The sequence below is a fragment of the Telopea speciosissima genome, unplaced genomic scaffold (assembly GCF_018873765.1).
Source record: "Telopea speciosissima isolate NSW1024214 ecotype Mountain lineage unplaced genomic scaffold, Tspe_v1 Tspe_v1.0174, whole genome shotgun sequence".
NCBI lineage: Eukaryota > Viridiplantae > Streptophyta > Magnoliopsida > Proteales > Proteaceae > Telopea > Telopea speciosissima.
Window position 1 is genome coordinate 49,000 of NW_025317510.1, and position 19,516 is coordinate 68,515.

The 19,516-nt window shown below is 39.4% G+C and overlaps 1 protein-coding gene across 1 annotated transcript; it reads right to left on the reverse strand.

The window, feature by feature from the left end:
- Positions 1 to 12,304: 12,304 nt before the first annotated feature.
- On the reverse strand, positions 12,305 to 19,138 carry LOC122647810 (U-box domain-containing protein 33-like). The gene is made up of 3 exons (XM_043841117.1): positions 19,126 to 19,138; positions 12,510 to 12,830; positions 12,305 to 12,383 (listed from the first exon to the last, which is right to left on the reverse strand). The coding sequence occupies exons 1-3, from the start codon at positions 19,136 to 19,138 to the stop codon at positions 12,379 to 12,381; spliced, it is 339 nt and encodes a 112-aa protein (XP_043697052.1). The 3' UTR covers positions 12,305 to 12,378.
- Between the last annotated feature and the right edge of the window lie 378 nt (positions 19,139 to 19,516).

The following is a 19,516-nucleotide window of genomic DNA, read 5'->3' on the forward strand; positions in this document are numbered from 1 at the left end:
ATATATACACAGGGCAAGCATACTCAACCCCAAAAAGAAAAAGAAAGAAGACTATAATAGTACCACAGTCAGCACGGGGAAAAACTCCTAATAAAAACAAAAAGGAGTCCCTAAAACAAATAGCATCAGAAGTACTCCTCAACGGTCTTCATCAATGACCACCAAGAAAGTACGCAGGATCGGTATGACCTCCGTCGAGGTCCACACCAACATCATTGTAACAACCAGGACTCTCCTCCTCGAGATGAGCCTCCATGCCACAACGGCATCGATCTACAAAATCATTTAAGAAAAACATTGTATAACAGAGTATGAGCCCCACCGAGCTCGTCAAAAAATAACATCAATCATGCAAGCACATGCAATCACAATTCACAGTTCAAATGATCCTACATGACATGCAAGTCCAATTTATTATTAGCCACCTAACAATACAACTAAGTCAGGTCTGTGCTACTACAATCCCCAATACATGTATCCCTAGTGTGGGCTTCTAACCCCTTCCCGCGATACACCCATTGAGTTATCGAAGAGGACCAGTCAGCTCCCGCATCAATCACCAAGGTCAGCCCGACCCGCCCTCTGTGATTAACCTGTAGGGCAATCCATTTCTTTTCTCTTTTCTTTTCTTTTCTGGCTTGTTGCCCGGCATATAGCTCAATATCACCATTCCGGTGTTCTTTCTTTTCTTTTCATTTCTTTCCTCATATTCATATGGTCACCCTCACAGGCATCCAACACCTAAACCCCTGTTGGCAAGGGTGTGTAGCACGGGTGATGAAACTCTAGCCCCATGTCTATATGGCATCATATGAGTCGGGTGGTGTCAACCGCATCCCATTCTACGGGCTACCACAGGCCTCATTTCCAAGCCGACTACGACATTTAATCTAACATTCACATTCAGCACATAAGAATTCATAGTGTTGATCACCAGACAGTCATTATGCAGTGATTTGAGTAGTTTTAACAGAAGTAAATAACACAGCATTTAGAATTCAATTCTTATTAGCCGACATAGCATCATAATTACACATACACATAGGATAGTATTATTTACTCACCTGAGTTTGGTTCTAGATACTCGGTTGCAAACTCAGTTCCAATAGCAGTCTGGTTGTTGACCTCGAGCATAGGATCAATTCCTAGATACAAATCAAATAATATTCTTATTAAGTTTTCAGTCTATCACTGGTAATCCTAGGGTTAACCAAAACTTACTGGTTGACCCGGTGTCCAGTTGGTTCACACTTGGAATTACTGGGCCTTGCACTGGGCCTCATGTCCTGGTGCATCACCCAGTGTCAGTGGCACAAGGGTAATATGGTCATTTTCATTAGCTATACCTGACCCTAGGTCAGATCAGGTCCACAGTGCTGTCTACAGCTTGCCTGTTCTGTAGGACCAAGCACAGCAAGGTTTCTTTCACCTGCGGGACCCAGTAGGTTTCCAAAGTATTCCTGATCATAAACAGATGTGGGGAAGGGCTTTTTGGTCATTTCCCAACCTCCCACAGTGTCCAAAAGCCATTGGGTGAGATCCCCCAGGTCAGATCATCATTCCAGCAACTTTCCATTCATTGGGCAATGCACTGGGAGATGCAGGCTCTGGGCGATGTTTGCATCGCTCAGTGCATCGCCCAGAGGCTGCAATCAAAATTTAGGCTGAGTTCCCAAGGTTGGGGCCACAGGGCTGAGGTTAGACTTGATCCTCTGCATGTCAAGGGAGTTAGGTAGCCCCTGGGATGACCTTTAATTTGATCCTAATGGATCCCCCACTGGGCCCACCATCAGGCTGCCAATGGCTGCCCAGATAACCTAGTGAATAGTATCATAGGGTTTTCTTCAAGTTTGGATCTCAGCCCCAGCCATATGCAGCGCTGTAAATGGTTGCAAAATAGGGTTTCATGATTCAACCACTTAGGGTTTGGTCACTGCAGTTGATGAACACATTTATGTGTGAAATCTTAGGGCATAAAACATATATTTTACCACATTGGACAGAGTTACTCAGTGTTTTCTTGTGCTTTTCAGGGTTTAGGTGAATTCTTATGAAATGGAGGAGATGATGCTAAGAAAATGTTTTTAACCTATTTAGAGATGTTAATGGCTTGGATGCGTAGCCCATCGAGTCAACTTCGCAACGGTTCAAACTGTACTTGATTCCGAGTTGAAACGAAGAAGTTACGGTCGTTTCTGTAACGAAGCGCAAAAATGATCTATAGAGGTTTATTTGTAATTATTGACAGTCGGCCGAGTACAAAGTGAAGCGAAGGTTCGGATTCCAGGGGCCTTAACGTAATAACCAGAAGTTATATTTCCTGTACCTGAAAGATTCCATTTGGAGGGCTCTGGATAGTCCAACTTCAACTTGAGATATCTTGGGCTCCCGAACTCCAAATTGGACGAAATTTGGGTCTATTTTGGGTGATTTTTCGCAAGGAACACAATGGTGAGGCCTATATAAGCACCCCTGCTCCACGTTTTCTGAAGGACAGAATGGGTATTTTATTTATTCTTGAAGGAATCCTAGTCATCACCCGTACTCTCTCTCTCCTCCAACTTCTCAAGGGCACTGCTGAACTTTCACTTGGGAAAGATTTATTTTGAAAGATATTTTCTCATCTATGGAAGGTTGAAGATGCTTTGATCTTATTGCTTGGAGAAGATGTCTACAAAGAAAAGGAAGCACAAGTTAGAATTAGGAAATTACTTTTTTAGAAATAGAAAGTCCATGTAACTAATATTCTCTTCTCTCCCTCTTTCTATTTTTTCTTTTTTTCTTGGGATTCAAGGCATTGTAAAAGAGGAAGCAGAAGAGAATATTCTCTTTTCTTAGGGAATATTTCTCCTACACTTCCCTCTTCTCTCTTCTCCTCTCTTTCCCCTATAAATACCCCTTGCCCTCTTACTTGTAAGAAGTGAGTTCTAGTTCAGTTTTTAGTTAGTTTCTAATTCAATTTTAATTCAATTTTTAGTGTAGTTTTTAGTTTAATTAATTAGTGAAGTTTCTTCTCTTCTTTTTCTTCTAAATTATGATTTTTTGTTTTCTAGTTTTTAGTTTTGATTTCATAAGATTAATTCTTTCAAGTTCTTAGTTTTGATTTCATAAGTCTAGTTTAATGGTTGTAATAGTTTTATTTTAAAGCTTTCTAGTCTAAGTTCCTATGATGACAAGACTTGGAGATTTAGAAGAGGAAGTCATGGTAAGTTTATTCAAGCACATCAAGGTATCTCATTCTCTAAACCTTTAATCTCATTCTCCCTTTCCTCTATCTCTCACTATCTTCTTCTTCTTCTCCCTCTATTTCTTTTATTTTTTTTTATATGGTTGTGATTTGTGGATGCACTTTTATTCCCTTATTTCTTTTTATGTGGTTATTATGTGTGGCTACAATTTTATTCCTTTCAATTCGCTTTAGTTTGATAAGTTAGATGCTCATGTGTTAGGACACCAATTTAATCCCTTAATTTTGTTAGATGCTTCTGAGTTAGGATGCATTAATTTTTATTAGTTTAATTAGTTTAATTTAACACTTTAATTTGGTTCACTTTGTATTACTTTTAAGTTAGTTAAATACAGTGGCGTATATCTCCTCGTGTTCGACCCGTAGCTACGATTGACCCGTACGCTTGCAGTATTATTTTAACTCAAACAAGTTTTTGGCGCCATTGCCGGGGAGATTATTGTCCATTTTATTTTTTTGATTTTTAAGTAATTCGAAGTGCTTTATTTTATTTTATCTTTTCTTCTAAAAAAAAAAAAAATTTGTTTTTGAAAACCTCTTCTTGTTTCTCTTTTGTTTCAAATAGTGTGTGCCCAATCTAAAGTCCTTCATATGCTTAAACCCTCCATCTTTTGGTGTCCCTCATAGGATTAAGTTACCTATGACGTTGCATCTTAACTTGGTTGGGTGGAATGGCATATGACTTATCTTTGGAGGTGACCAACTTTGACAACAGGAAAGCGACATAGTGAGTGCCTTGGAAACAGAAACGTATAGTAGTCCTCCACTCTATATTAGAATCCAATTGGAGTCGCCCGTAGGTGGCTCTTGAAGACTATATGGGTTCCCTTGCTGTCAACCTATATGGCAACCTTACAGCTTTGGAACCATTGTTTCAATTTTTAAGGGCAATGCACCAACTGTCTATTTATTCCCTCATATTTTTAGTGAATTTTTTCTAGTCTTTTATTTTTCTTTAATTTTTCTAAGGGAGACCTCAATTTGGGATAGGTGGTTAGTTTAGAATTATGGGAGATACACTTCCATATAAGACTTTGGGGGAAAGATGGACCTATGCTAAGGCAACCATGATTTTGGAGGAAATGTTTAAACAGATTAGGGAAGCCAAAAGTAGTGAGATAGAGAACAATTTTGCACCACCCCAGTACAATTTTGCTCCCCAACCCAACTATGGGCTTTCAAAAAATTTTGATTGGTCATTTCCCCAGACAATCCATGTTATGGAAGGATACCCTAATCTTTATGGGGTTAGCTATGGTGATGAGAATGTGAGTCCTCAATTTCAATACAATTCTTTTGGCACTTACAATCAGGGTTGGAGTGATCATCCCGATTTCTTGTGGGATCAATGGAATAACCAAGTTGGACCACCCAATTTCCAATATCATGGTCAGTTTGGTCCTCCAATGTCCAACCCTCCATTAAATCTCAATGGGGTACCTCTCCTTGAACCATATCACCAACCCCTTGAGTTTCAAAACATGGGTGAGGAGGCCAGACTAAATGAGCTTGAGAAATACATAGACCTTCTCACAACAAGCCAAAATACCATGGAAAAGCAACTCTCTCAACTGTTAACCATGGTGCAAGAGGAGGAAATGGGTACATTACCGAGTCAGCCTAAACTTAGTCTATGTTACCAGATTCCTGTTCAGAATGAACCATCCCATCCCCAGTTTAATAATGTTGAAAGTCCACCACCCCTGTTTGAGGTTAATGAGAGTCACTCCCAATAAGATGCTTTTCATGATGATTTATTTGTTGAGATTGAGTCTCCTAAAGATATTAGTGAAGCAAAGTTTGATGAGCTACCTAGGGAAGTCCACCTTTTGCCTGAAATTTCTGATTTTAGTGAGCCTAGTAAATTTATTGATTTAGAATCAGATTTTCATCATAACATAGAAATCTAGGAAATTCGATCTCCCCCTCTCTCTTTGGAAAACTTAGATAATTGTCATTTTGAGGATTCCATTGTCTCACATGTTGATTTGTCCAAACCTCCTAGGTTTGATGATTTTATTGAGGAGGACAATGTTAGTCATAATGCATTTCAAGCATATTATCATGATCCTTATTTGGCAAACCAATTTCTGCAAAGAGCGAATAGTTGTATTGCTAGGATTGATTTGAGTAAACCTCCAATTTTTTATGATTATTTAGATGAGGTTATTCATAATCCTTTTTATGCTTATTGTGATCCATTTTTGGTTGGTTTTTCAAAGAATGACAGGTGCTCTACATTGCAAATGGGAAAGAATGGAAGGATTTATGGCCTAAGTTTTATTGCCTTCATTTTTCACTGTCCCATGAGGACAGATTTTTCTATTGGATATTTCTCAGTTGTGCTTAACTTTCATATTATTTGTCGCTTTACTAAAATTCATGGTCGAGTGTTTTCTGGGTCTGAAGCTATTTCTCTATTTACTGGCCATGGATTGAGATTTCTGTTGTTGCTCCCAGCACTTTTTGTAGAGCTCATGACTCTTCATGACCCTTTTTTTTTTTATTATATCTGGTAAGCCCCTTCATCTCCTCCCTTGTCCTTATTATTTCTTTTATGCGTGCATTGAGGACACCACATGAATTAAGTGGGGGCGGATGTTGGGCTTAATTAGTAAATTTTGATTGTGGCGATGGTTTGGTTATGTGCATAAGTCTCTTCGATTTGCAAAGCAAGAGAAAGAGGGAATTAGGTGCCCTAGCATGCGAAATAATAAAAAAATCCCTTTTCACGGACGGTGGTTGGTTTGTATCTGGTGAGAGGGATTGAATTGAAAAATATGAGTACTATTTCATTTGATGGTTAGATTCCTCTGTGTTTATGGACTTCTTTGATCTTTTGGCTAGTAGTTGAGACCAATTTATTTATGGCAAGGCATGAAAGTGAATGGAAAAAAAAAGAGAGAGAGAGAAACAGAAAGAAAAGTGGAATTCCTTGGGACTAGACAGGGTACTGTGCCTCATGAAGCAGGGTGACTTGATCGAAATTCCTTGGAAGGAAACTCAAAAAAAAAAAAAAAAAAACTCTTGCATCAATGTCTCAATGTCTTATGGATATATGCAAAAAGCGAAGCTACCAAGTATTTGAGTGTCTGGTGTATGCTCCACCATGTCATTCAGAGAACAGTAGTGGAGTAGAAATAGAGTTTATGATTGAGAAAAAAAAATGAAGAAAAAAAAAAAAAAGCTTTTGCCTTAATGCCTGAAAAGAAAGTATGGTCAAAAATACTCAAAGGCTAAGTCTTTGGTTCCATCGATGCTATGAGTGGTTTACTTGAAGGTGAGTAGTGTTCAGAAAATATGAGGAGATCCCTTAATCTTGATGCATGCTTGTTACTTGAATTGATGTGGGGTGATAAAATTCAAGTGTGGGGGAACCTTTGGCTCTTTGATCTTTAGTTGAGCACTTTTTGGGATTATGTGCACTGTCCTACTTATGCCATGATTAAAATTTACAGCATTTATTTACAATTGAATTTTGGGTGTATATTCACTGTAAACACTCACGAGACATAACTCGCCCACTAAGTGTAACCTAGGGGTTTAAAGGCTTGTTACACATGCTAAGTGCAACCGTGATTCCTACGAAAGTGAGTTAGGATTTTTTGCATTTTAGGTTAGTTTTATTTTGCTTTACTTGAGGACAAGTAACGTTCAAGTGTGGGAGAATCTGATGAGTACATTCATGTGTGAAATCTTAGGGCATAAAGCATATATTTTACCACATTGGACAGAGTTACTCAGTGCTTTCTTGTGTTTTTCAGGGTTTAGGTGAATTCTTGTGAAATGGAGGAGATGATGCTAAGGAAATGTTTTTAACTTGTTTAGAGGTGTTAATGGCTTGGATACGTAGCCCATCGAGTCAACTTCGCAACGGTTCAAACTGCACTTGATTCCGAGTTGAAACGAAGAAGTTACGGCCGTTTCCCTAACGAAGCGCAAAAATGGTCTATAGGGGTGTATTTGTAATTATTGATAGTCGGCCGGAGATAAAGTGAAGCAAAAGTTCGGATTCTAGGAGCCTTAACGCAATAACCAGAAGTTATATTTCCTGTACCTGAAAGATTCCATTTGGAGGGCTCTGGACAGTCCAACTTCAACTTGAGATATCTTGGGCTCCCGAACTCCAAATTGGACGAAATTTGGGTCTATTTTGGGTGATTTTTCGCAAGGAACACAATGGTGAGGCCTATATAAGCACCCCTGCTCCACGTTTTCTGAAGGACAGAATGGGTATTTTATTTATTCTTGAAGGAATCCTAGTCATCACCCGTACTCTCTCTCTCCTCCAACTTCTCAAGGGCACTGCTGAACTTTCACTTGGGAAAGATTTATTTTGAAAGATATTTTCTCATCTATGGAAGGTTGAAGATGCTTTGATCTTATTGCTTGGAGAAGATATCTACAAAGAAAAGGTAGCACAAGTTAGAATTAGGAACTTACTTTTTTAGAAATTGAAAGTCTATGTAACTAATATTCTCTTCTCTCCCTCTTTCTATTTTTTCTTTTTTTCTTGGGATTCAAGGCATTGTAAAAGAGGAAGGAGAAGAGAATATTCTCTTTTCTTAGGGAATATTTCTCCTACACTTCCTTCTTCTCTCTTCTCCTCTCTTCCCCCTATGAATACCCCTTGCCCTCTTGCTTGTAAGAAGTGAGTTCTAGTTCAGTTTTTGGTTAGTTTCTAATTCAATTTTAATTCAGTTTTTAGTGTAGTTTTTAGTTCAATTAATTAGTGATATTTCTTCTCTTCTTTTCCTTCTAAATTGTGATTTTTGGTTTTCTAGTTTTTAGTTTTGATTTCATAAGTCTAGTTTAATGGTTGTAATAGTTTTAGTTTAAAGCTTCCTAGTCTAAGTTTCTATGTTGATGACAAGACTTGGAGATTTAGAAGAGGAAGTCATGGTAAGTTTATTCAAGCACATCAAGGTATCTCATTCTCCCTTTCCTCTATCTCTCTCTATCTTCTTCTTCTTCTCCCTCTATTTCTTTTATTTTTTTTTATATGGTTGTGGTTTGTGGATGCACTTTTATTCCCTTATTTCTTTTTATGTGGTTATTATGTGTGGCTGCAATTTTATTCCTTTCAATTCGCTTTAGTTTGATAGGTTAGATGCTCATGTGTTAGGACGCCAATTTAATCCCTTAATTTTGTTAGATGCTTATGAGTTAGGATGCATTAATTTTCATTAGTTTCATTAGTTTAATTTAACACTTTAATTTGGTTCACTTTGCATTAGTTTGAAGTTAGTTAAATACAGTGGCGTATATCTCCTCGTGTTCGACCCGTAGCTACGATTGACCCGTACGCTTGCGGTATTATTTTAACTCAAACAGCAGTCGTAGCCTGCATCTAGGGTTCCAATCAGTCAGCCAAAAGTAAATCTGGGCAGTGCAGCTGTGCACAGCTAGCTTCGGTTCCCATAAACAGCATATCAGCCTATTGAAATTAAACCTAGATCACAGATCTTCCATGCACAAGGCTTGCATGGCAGATCTGGAGCTGATCTGGGCAAACCCTAGATGTTTAGGGCTGCCCAGGGACCAGAAACACAACAAACACAAAGAAGAGATGGGGACAGTAGGTATAGGTAGGTATTTTTATATCTAAACAAGACTGAGAGAACTCGGTTTCAGCTTGGATGCAAGGCTACAAGCAATCCCCCCCCTTCCTTCTTCTTCTTTTTCTCCTTTCTTCCCTCTCTTCTCTCCCACGGATTTCAGATCTGTCAAGGGCTCTAAAATGAGCTCAAGGCCACCTATTTATAGGCTCAGTCCTCACTGAGGCTTGTTTGCCTGAGAAGGCATCTTTTGAAAAATCAAATTTTAAACTGATTCTGACTGATTCTGGGCACACTGGTGGGGTCCACAGTGAGCCAAGGGTATGAGGTGGTCCCTTAGACTTTCCTCTATCAGTGGAGGGTGCCCATGTCCATATTGGGTGGTCCCCATAAATAAAAATCAATAAAATATACAGAAACGGTCACTGGACGATGTCACTGGGTCTTGCAGCATCGCCCAGTGCCATCACCCAGAGAATTCGAGCAAGCTGAAATTCAATGGGGCTTGCACAGGGGTTGATCCTTGGTCAGGGTATTGTCCCTACATGCCATATAGGAGATTTTACACACTTTTCACATAGGTGGGTCCCACTATTTGGGGAGGAGAGAGATTACCTGGGGTCCAAGTCATTCATTAGACTGTGAGCTGCACAGTTGCAGGGGTCTGCTATCCATCTTCTGGCAGGTATATAAGATGACATGCACCGGGTCTCTTCATTGATCCAAGTCACTGGAGAGATGCTCCACAGTGGTCCTGGTTGCCTGGTCAGGGGTTGCTGTCCTTAAGTCAAAATTCCAGCCAGTCAGGAGCAAGGTTCGACACTACTAGTCCATTGGATGGACCTATACCAATCGACCACTATAGGAATCTTGAACCTGTGTTGCCTCTGACCTACCTCAAGGTCTGGAACACCATGTTAGAGGTCATTTTTGTTGTCCATATTGTAAACCATACCATTCTAGCCCTATTTTTGTATTATAAGCAATTGGTTGATTGCTACTGGTCCATTGGATAGACCAGTCCAATCAACCAGTACCATCAATGAATGATAGACATGATCTTAACACCTGAAATGGCTTAGAACAGTACCTAGGGACCCTCTTGTTGTGAAACCATGAGTCCTTTTCTCAGGTTTGCAGCTGCAGCCCTACTGGTCCATTGCCATTGGTCCATTGGATGGACCAGTACCAATCGACCAGTACTATTGTTTGTACAATTTTGGGTCCAGCCCTGGTTTGGGAACTAAACCATGGTTACCCCTAGTCTCCTAGGATAATGTAATGTGTACTAATATAAAATTCTAATTTATTTATCATAGGTTTTAACTATTTGCCCGGCGACACATATCAGGGTGCTTTTGAGGACCGACAGTCCTTCGAGCAAGTGGAGCATAGCTAAGGTGAGTGACTATGAATCATTCTTGTAGAATGTAACACTGCTAAATACTGTAAAGACAATAAATGCTTTCTTCATTTAAAGTGCTATAAATTTTATGAAATCAATGTTTTAGATGTGAAAATGACTGTGTTATGGTTAATATACTGCATTATGATGAATTGCATGATATTGAACTGCTAGACTAGATGTCGTAGCCGGCTTGGAAATGAATGGTATGGTGAGCCGTGGTATGGGCTGCGGGAACACCGTACGCTTCATACTTGAAAATGGGGAGTGTGGTAGCCCATAGAATGTGATGTGATTGACACCACTCAACTCATACTTACCATGTAGATCATATGGCTAGGTTGAACATACCCTTACGCTACAGCCCTTACCAACGGGGGTGCATGTGTTGGGTGATCATGGCCTCCTGAAAGTCGAGGAGTTATAGAATCCGGGATAGATTATCATGGTTATCTTGGGGTCTGTCAAGGGAGGGAGTCGGTGCTCTAGGACTAGCGCGGGTCTCACCCACAATGATTGAGGTGACAATCGATGAACGAAAGAGAAGCGACTGAGGTTACCCGAGTCATTGCAAGTAGCATATACCTAGTGACTTAGTTGTGCTACTAGGTTGACTAGAGTAATAAAATTGAACTCAAGCATGTAGTATGATGATGATGATGGTTGTACCTGCTTGTATGATTTATTATTCATTTACTGGGCTCGGTGGAGCTCATCCCTCGTGGATTGTTTCTTTTAGATGATTTTGCAAGTGGATGTCTCTCTGAATGAGAGGATCATATCGGACAGTACGGTGATGATGATCGTGGTCATTTTCGTATGGACCCCAATGGAGGTGATCCCTCTGATGCGGGTGCACAGAGTTAGGTTAGAGGAGTTGATCTGATGGCGGCTGTCCTTCTTTTGATGTTCATAGAACATTATTTTTGTGGATAGTCTGTTGGCACTTTTCTTTTGTATAGCTTATAGATGCAGCTTTTGTTTACTTGTATCTTGATGTAAGGCTATGAAAAAGACATGTATGTATGTCATGAAGTACTGTGGGTTGTGGGGTCCCGTTGAACAATGTAATTATGGTGGTTCATTTATGTAAATATAACACTTTAGCTTCCATTGTACTCTGTTTCCAATATTAGACAGTAAATGTTGTGTGTGTCTATTGGGTGGTGTTTGCTTCTAGATCTTGGAGATTTGGCAGATGTGGTTCGACATCTGGATCACCCGCTTAACTTGCCGAGGGAGTGGTTTGGGGTGTGACAGCTTCCGTACATGTTCAGGTATGATTCAAACCCTAGTTTATTTGGATCTTAGTGTATGTGAATTAACATCTTTCTATTTGTAATTATCTCAGCTAGGGCTATAATCCTCTCTTGTATATAATCTACTCTTGGAGACTAATCTTAATCAAGGAATTCCATTCTCCAACAAATGGGTTTAAAATAGTTTCAAAGTGATCTATACATCTAATTCACCTTAGCATCATACAATACCATTTCCAATGTCAAATTTGATTCTCCAGTAAGCGGAGCAGTTTCCACACTTCTAACTCAAGGTTTGGCCGGTTCTTCCTGTTAATCTCACAGCACCTCAATGCCATTTGAGTGAGTTGCATTGCTTGAACCAAAGGCCAGTCACCTGCTGATGCATCTAACATGGTATTCAAGGTTACCTCATCCAATGCAAATTGCACTTCCATTGGCAAACCCAAGGCTGGTCTCCCAGTCAAAAGTCGTAACATTACAACTCCAAATGAATACACATGATCAGCCTTTGGCGTTAGCACTCCAGTTGCAAGAAACTCAGGGTCCATGTAGGCAATGGTTCCCTTTGGGTTTGTGTAGGTTGAGTTTTCATCACGAGAGATAAAGCTAGCAATCCCGAAATCACCAAGTTTGCTAACAAAGTTTACATCCAGAAGGATGTTTGATGGTTTGAGATCCCCGTGAACTATGCTGTGAGGTTCATTGGAGTGAAGGAAGATGAGGGCGGAGCACATCTCCTTGGCAATACGTATTCGAGTTTTCCACGATAGAGGGGGAGTGCCATCCTTACGTTTGAGGCGATTCTCAAGGCTACCATTAGTAAGGTACTCAAAGACAAGTGAAGAAGCTTCAGGGCAAGCTCCAATGAGAGTGACAAGGTTTGGATGCCTTACCTTGCTCAAGACATCAACCTGAAAACACCCAAATTAAGGTTTGGGATAAGTGAATGAATGAATATACTCTCTTCCTACAGGTAGATATAAGTCTATATAATGCAGTTAATTTTGTAGCAGATAGATAAAGTGATTTTTTTTTACCTCCCGTTTGGAAATTTGAGCTGCTTTGCCCTTCCAAACAATGATTGTGAAACCTCTTTATAGCCACAGGGGTTTGTCGAAGGAGTCCTTTATAGACATTCCCAAATGCCCCTTCTCCAATCTTCTTTGATGGGTTGAAGTTCCCAGTGGCTGACTCAATATCCAAGGTAGAGAACACCGAGAAGAACTGAGGTCTCTGCAAGCTTGCAAACTCTTCCTCTCTTATTTTCCTTAGTTTCTGCAATTCGTCAAGTTCTTTTTGGATATCTACCAACTTTTGAGCAGCTAACAAGACCTTCTTCTCAACAAACTTAGTCACCACTCAATCAGAATCAGCAATTTGGCTGTCCAACGTTACCTTCTGGGACTTGGCAATCCGGAGTTCTTCCATGATTTGATCCCGTTGGCTCTTCAGTATTTTGAGTTTGTGCCTTTCTCTTTCAAGTTCTTCGTTAGTTCCTTTCTTCTCATCATTCACATTAAAGCTTTCTGACTCTTTTTCCTGTAAAAGGGTTGATATCACTGTCCAGTTGTGTGATATGCACATATAAACTACATTTATCAACCTCAACTCAGCTGAAAATTTTTAATGCAGAGGCCACCCTTAGGGCTGCAACAGGGTCGGATTAGGCCAGGCTTTATAAAACCCTAGTCCAACCCTAAGTCTCCTTAGCTGGGCCCAAGCCCGACCCGACTTTGATTCAGGGCCTGAAAACTCCAACCTGGCCTGACCCGCCTTCAAGGTCGGGCCAGGCTGACCCTGATTGGACCTGATCATGGGGAGGGGAAAGGAAATGCATGGGCTAGAATGGGCCAGAGAGAAAATTATCAATTTTACTTAAAATAATATTATTTATAATAAAATGTATTATATCACTTATTATCTTCATATATAATATATTATATAATGAAATATGGATGAAGTTTAAAGTTTATAATATATATATTATATCGATATATATTTTATAGTACAACTTAAAACAAGGTCGGACTGGGCTGGGCCAAGCTTAGTCTAAGGCCTCAACCCTGACCCTAACCCAACCCTGACACAGGGCCAAAAATTTCTAACCCTGACCTGCCTTCAGGACCAAATATCTCAGCCCAAACTCTGTTCGGACTCTGAGCGAGCTAGGCCGGGTTCGGATCGACAGGACCAAACTTGCACCCCTAGCCACCCTTCTGAACAGAAAACCTCCACGCGTATGTTATTTAGTCTATTTTCGATCAGTTCAAGTATGAATAATCCAAAAAAAGTAACGTCTCAATTTTTTTTATCGTTATGCATTGACTTGTCTTCTCTTTGTTCTGTCTGCAATTCATTATCCGTAGATATAATTTTTTTTTTTCCCAATCTTATGTATGGTAGAAACTTATAAAAAAAAAAAAAGAACAACTGGAATGAAAGAAAGGACGTCAGTTGGAGGATGTATCTTCCATATGGGACTGATTATTAGCAGAGAAGTATTACAATGGTTCCCAATCAAATGAGTTTTGACATTGTTAATTAAACCAAGTTAAAAGGGGACAAAAAAATATATTGTCTCATACTTTTCTACGACCTAACCCTCCTCTCTAATAAAAACAAATGACTAAGTAGCTGATCCAAATATTTTAAATTAGTTAGGGAGAGAACCTAAATCCGGGAAAAGTATATTAACATTTTACAAACCAAGCCAATGGACGGAGGGAGAAGCTGCATTTCAATGGGTGTTCAATGGGTGTTGGTTCGTCATACCGGAGGACCTACTTGGCTATTGAGGAGAGATGGAAAATGTGTAAGTGATTGTGAGAGAGTGTGTCCTGCATTAATTTTAGCGTGCCCATCCTTTTTGCAAGTAGTTACTTATTGGTTTAAGCCTCTTGTGTTTATCACTCAAGATTACTTATTAGAAATGCAGCCTTGTTGGCTGAGAAGGGGGGTGTGAAGCATTCTAAGCAGTGTAAAGGAAAGATTGGGTTGGAAGTGGAACAACAAGGTCGCAAACGGTCGAAACGCTTGGCTGCAGAATCCTCTATTCTCCAATGAAAGTTCTGTTCTGGAATACTAGAGGAAGTAAGAAGCGCATTACTCAAACGGTGCTATCGTCAAGGATCTGGTTTGTTATACGGAACCAAAGGAGGAGGTTAGTAGGTTTCCTGTGTTGTTTTTTAATAAAATGGGTTACTCAGCTGATTTGATTCATAATTTGCAACTGGACTCTGTTCCGAATTTGTGGGTAATTTGGAAATTGGGGCTGCCTCACCCGTCGGTTATCTCCTCTTTGGATCAACAAATTTCTTTGTCTGTTAACTGGAATGGGGGTAGGTGTTTATTTCGATTATTCATGCCAGCTGCTTTAGAATTAATAGGAGGGAGCTGTGGCTTGTAACTAGGGATTTAAATGCCACCTTTTTATCTGATGAGAAGAGGGGTCTTGGTGCGTTCTCGGTAGGCTTGGCATTGGAGTTTAGTGCTTGGGTTGATTCTTGTGGTCTCATTGTTGTTCCCTCCATTGGGAAAATTTTCACATTGTCCAATAACAGGTCCAGGGGTCGTGTGGAGGTGGTTTAGGATCGTAGTTTTGGTAATTCAAAATCTTTCCAGGGTGATGCCTCGTGTGGCGTCGGATCACTCTCCTTCATTTATTGCTTCTGAATCCCTAGGCAAGCCGAAAAATGCTCCTTTTCAGCTTTCATAATTTTTGGGTGGAGAATTCTGAATTCCTTTATTTGGTGCAGCAGTCTTGGGTGCAGCCTATGCTTGGGTCTCCCATCTTCATTTTGAGTCATAAACACAAGAGGCTTAAACCAGTGTTGAGGTTTTGGTCCCGTGGGGCATTTCCACATTTTACTTTGGCAGTGAAGAAGGCTAAATTTGATTTAAAAGAAGTGCAAGAAACCAAGAATACCTGTGGATCCAATGAGTTTCTGTTTGGGCAGAAAGTTGATTCTAAGATAAGGTACTTGTTAGCTCTGAAGGACAACGAAAGACTTTGGAGGGAAAAGCCCAGTGATGAGCACATTTATGTGTGAAATATTAGGGCATAAAGCATACATTTTACCACATTGGATAGAGTTACTTGGTTCTTTCTTGTGCGTTTCAGGTTTTTGGGCTATTTATTGCTATTTTGGACTATCGGAGGCTACATCTAAATTTACACGTAAAGCTGCCCAATATTTGTGCATGGCTGTAAAGATAACTAAATTTGGAGCAGGTTGGATGTGATGGAACGCAAGTACGCATTCGTCTAGGCCACCGTACATTCGATTATTCTTTTCAGCCCAAGAAATGATAATGGGCCAAAAATGAGCCGAAACGCAAGCCCGGGCCAGTTTGAATTTTTTTGAGATTTATATTTGGCACCGAGGAAGATGATTATGATCAAGGGTTGAGATCCTCTCAAGCATTTACCTTTTTTTGCATTGTTTTTACAATTGGAGGAAAGAGAAAAGCCAAATATGATCCACACCTGTTCACATGAGACCAAGGATAGGATGTGAATAATTCTCATTGAAGCTACCAAGGACAAAGGAGGAATTTCATATCTAAATTAGAAGTTTAGTGGGCTACAAGCAAGGATCGGCCAAGATGGGAGAAATAGTAGGAGAGATAAGAGGAAAAAGAGATTCAAAAAAAAAAACAAAAAAAGAAGAAGAAGAGATAATCTGTCTTTCCATCTCTCTTTCTTTCTTTAACTCTCTCCCACTCATGGCTTCTCTCTCTCTCTCTCTCTCTCTCCCTCTTTTCTATATCTTCTCTCTCCCACTTCCTCTTAAACCCTCTCTCCCTATCTCCTCTTACCCATCTCCCACTCACGACTCTCACTCCCTCTTTCCTAACTTATTCTTTTCTCTCTCTTCCCCCCTTCTCTAATTAGATTTTTACATTCTCTCTATCTCTTTTCTCTTATCTTTTATTTTGTTTTATTTTATTTTTTTTCTCCCACCTTATCTCCTCTCCACAATTTTTAGAGGGAGAGAAGCCCCAAATTCGTTGGAAGCCTCCCTCCCCCTCTTCTCCCCTTTCCCCTATAAATAGCCCTTCTTCTCTTGTAAAATGATTCATTAAATTAGTGAAATTTTCTTTTCTTTTCCTATTTTTGGCTTTAGTTCTTAGTTTTCATTTCATAAATTAGTTCTTCCAAGTTCTTAGTTTTGCTTTCATAAGATTAGTTTAATGGTTGTAATTTTGATTTCATAAATTAGTTCTTTCAAGTTCTTAGTTTTGCTTTCATAAGAGTAGTTTAATGGTTGTAATAGGTTTAGTTTATGCTTCAATGTCTTCAATATGATTGTAATAGTTTTAGGTTTAAGCTTCCTAGTCTAAGCTCCTATGTTGATGACAAGACTTGGAGATTTAGAAGAGGGAGCCATGGTAAGTTCATGCAAGTATTCATTCAAGCTTCTTCAATTAATCCAGTTCAAGCACATCTAGGTTTGCATTCTCTAAACTCTCAATCTCATTCGTAGCTTCTCCTTCTTCTCCTTCTCCCTCTATTTCTTTTATTTTTTTTCTTATGTGGTTATTTTGTGGATGTGTGGCTGCATTTTTATTACTTCCAACTTGCGTTAGTATAGGATTTTATTTTTAATTACTCTCAATTTGAGTTAGTTTGATAGATTAGATGTTCATGTGTTAGGACGCCAACTTAATCCCGTAGATGCGTAATTTGTTAGATCTGTTAATTTAATTATCCTTAATTCAGTAATTTAATTAATTTGGTTCACTTCGCATTATTTTTAATATTAGTTACATAGAGTGGCGTATATCTCCTCGTGTTCGACTCGTAGCTACGATTGACCCGTACGCTTGCGGTTTTATTTTAACTCAAACAAGTTTTTGGCGCCGTTGCCTGGGAGACTATTGTCCATTTTTTTTAAGTAGTTCGAAGTGTTTTAGTTTATTATTTTCCCTTCTTTTTTTGAAAAATTTAAAAAACAAATAAAATCAGTTTTTGAAAACCTCTTCTTGTTTCTCTTCTGTTTCAAATAGTGTGTGCCCAATCTAAAGCCCTTCACATGCTCCAACCCTCCATCTTTTGGTGTCCCTCATAGGATTAAGTTATCTATGACGCTACATCTTGACCTGGTGGGGTGGATTGGCATGTGACTTATCTTTGGAGGTGACCACTCTTGATAATAGGAAAGCGATATAGTGAGAGAATTTGGAAATAGAAACATATAGTAGTCCTCCACTCTACATCAGAATCCACTAGGAGTCGCCCGTAGGTGGCTCGTGAAGACAATACGGGTTGCCTTGCTGTCAACCTATATGGCATCCTTACAGCTTTGGAACCACTGTTTTGATTTTTGAGGGATAGATGCACTATCTACCTTGGGCTCCCTCTTGTTTTTAGTATTTTTCTTTATTTTTTATTATTATTTTTTTTAAGGGAGACCTCAATTTGGGATAGGTGGTTAGTTTAGAATAATGGGATATACACTTCCACATATGACTTTGCGGGGGAAGATGAAACTATGCTAAGGCAACCATAACTTTGGAGGAATTGTTTAAACAGGCTAGGGAAGCCAAAAGTAGTGAGATAGAGAACAATTTTGCACCACCCCCAGTACAATTTTTCTCCCCAACCCAACTATGGGCTTTCGAAAAATTTTGATTGGCCACATCCCCAGACAATCCATGTTATGGAAGGATGCCCTAATCTCTATGGGGGGTAGCTATGGTGATGAAAATGTGTGTCCTCAATTTCAATACAATTCTTTTAGTACTTACAATCAGGGGTAGAGTGATCATCCCGATTTCTCATGGGATCAATGGAATAACCAAGCTGGACCACCCAATTTTCAATGTCATGGTCAGTTTGATCTTCCAATGCCCAACCCTCCAATGAATTCAACAAGAATAAATGAGCTAGAAAGGACTATGGATAGAATGGAGAAGCAACTCTCTCAACTGATCACCATTTTACAGGAGGAGGAAATGGGTACATTACCTAGTCAACCTGAACTTAGTCTATGTTACCAGATTCCTGTTCAGAATGAAACCCCCCCATCCCCAGTTTAATGATGTTGAAAGTCCACCACCCCAGTTTGAGGTTAATGAGAGTCACTCCCTACAAGATGCTTTTCATGATGATCTATTTGTTGAGATTGAGTCTCCTAAAGATATTAGTGAAGCGAGGTTTGATGAGCTACCTAGCGAAGTCCACCTTATGCCTGAAAATTCTGATTTTAGTAAGCATAGTATTTTTATTGATTTAGAATCAGATTTTCACGATAACATAGAAACCCAGGAAATTCGATCCCCTCCTCTCTCTTTGGACAACCCAGATAATGGTCATTTTGAGGATTCCATTGTCTCGCATGTTGATTCGTCCAAACCTCCTAGGTTTAATGATGTTATTGAGGAAGACAGTGTTAGTCCTGCTGTTCTTCAAGCAAATAATCGTGATCCTTATTTGAAAAACCAAGTTCTACAAAGGGCGGATAGTTGTATTGCTAGGATTGATTTGAGTAAATCTCCCAATTTTTATGATTATTTTGATGAGGTTACTGACATTCATGATCTTTTTTATGCTTACTGCGATCCATTTTTGGTTGGTTTTTCTAAACATGACATGTGTTCTACATTGCAAACGGGAGAGAATGGGTGGATTTATGGCATGAGTTTTAATACCTTCATTTTCCATTGTCCCATGAGGACAAATTTTTCTGTTGGATATTTCTCTGTTGTGCTTAACTTCTATATTATTTCTCGCTTTACTAAAATTCATGGTCGAATGTTTTCTGGTTCTAAAACTATTTCTCCATTTACTGGCCATGGATTGAGATTTCTGTTCCTGCTCTTGGCACTTTATGTAGAGCTCATGACTCTTCATGATCCTCTTTGTTGATTATATCTGGTAAGCCCCCTCATCTCATCTCTTGTCCTTACTCTTCTTTTTTGCATGCATTGAGGACACTACATGAATTAAGTGTGGGGGGGATGTTGGGCTTAATTGGTAAATTTTGATTGTGACGATAGTTTGATTATGTGCATAAGTCTCTTCGATTTGCAAAGCGAGAGA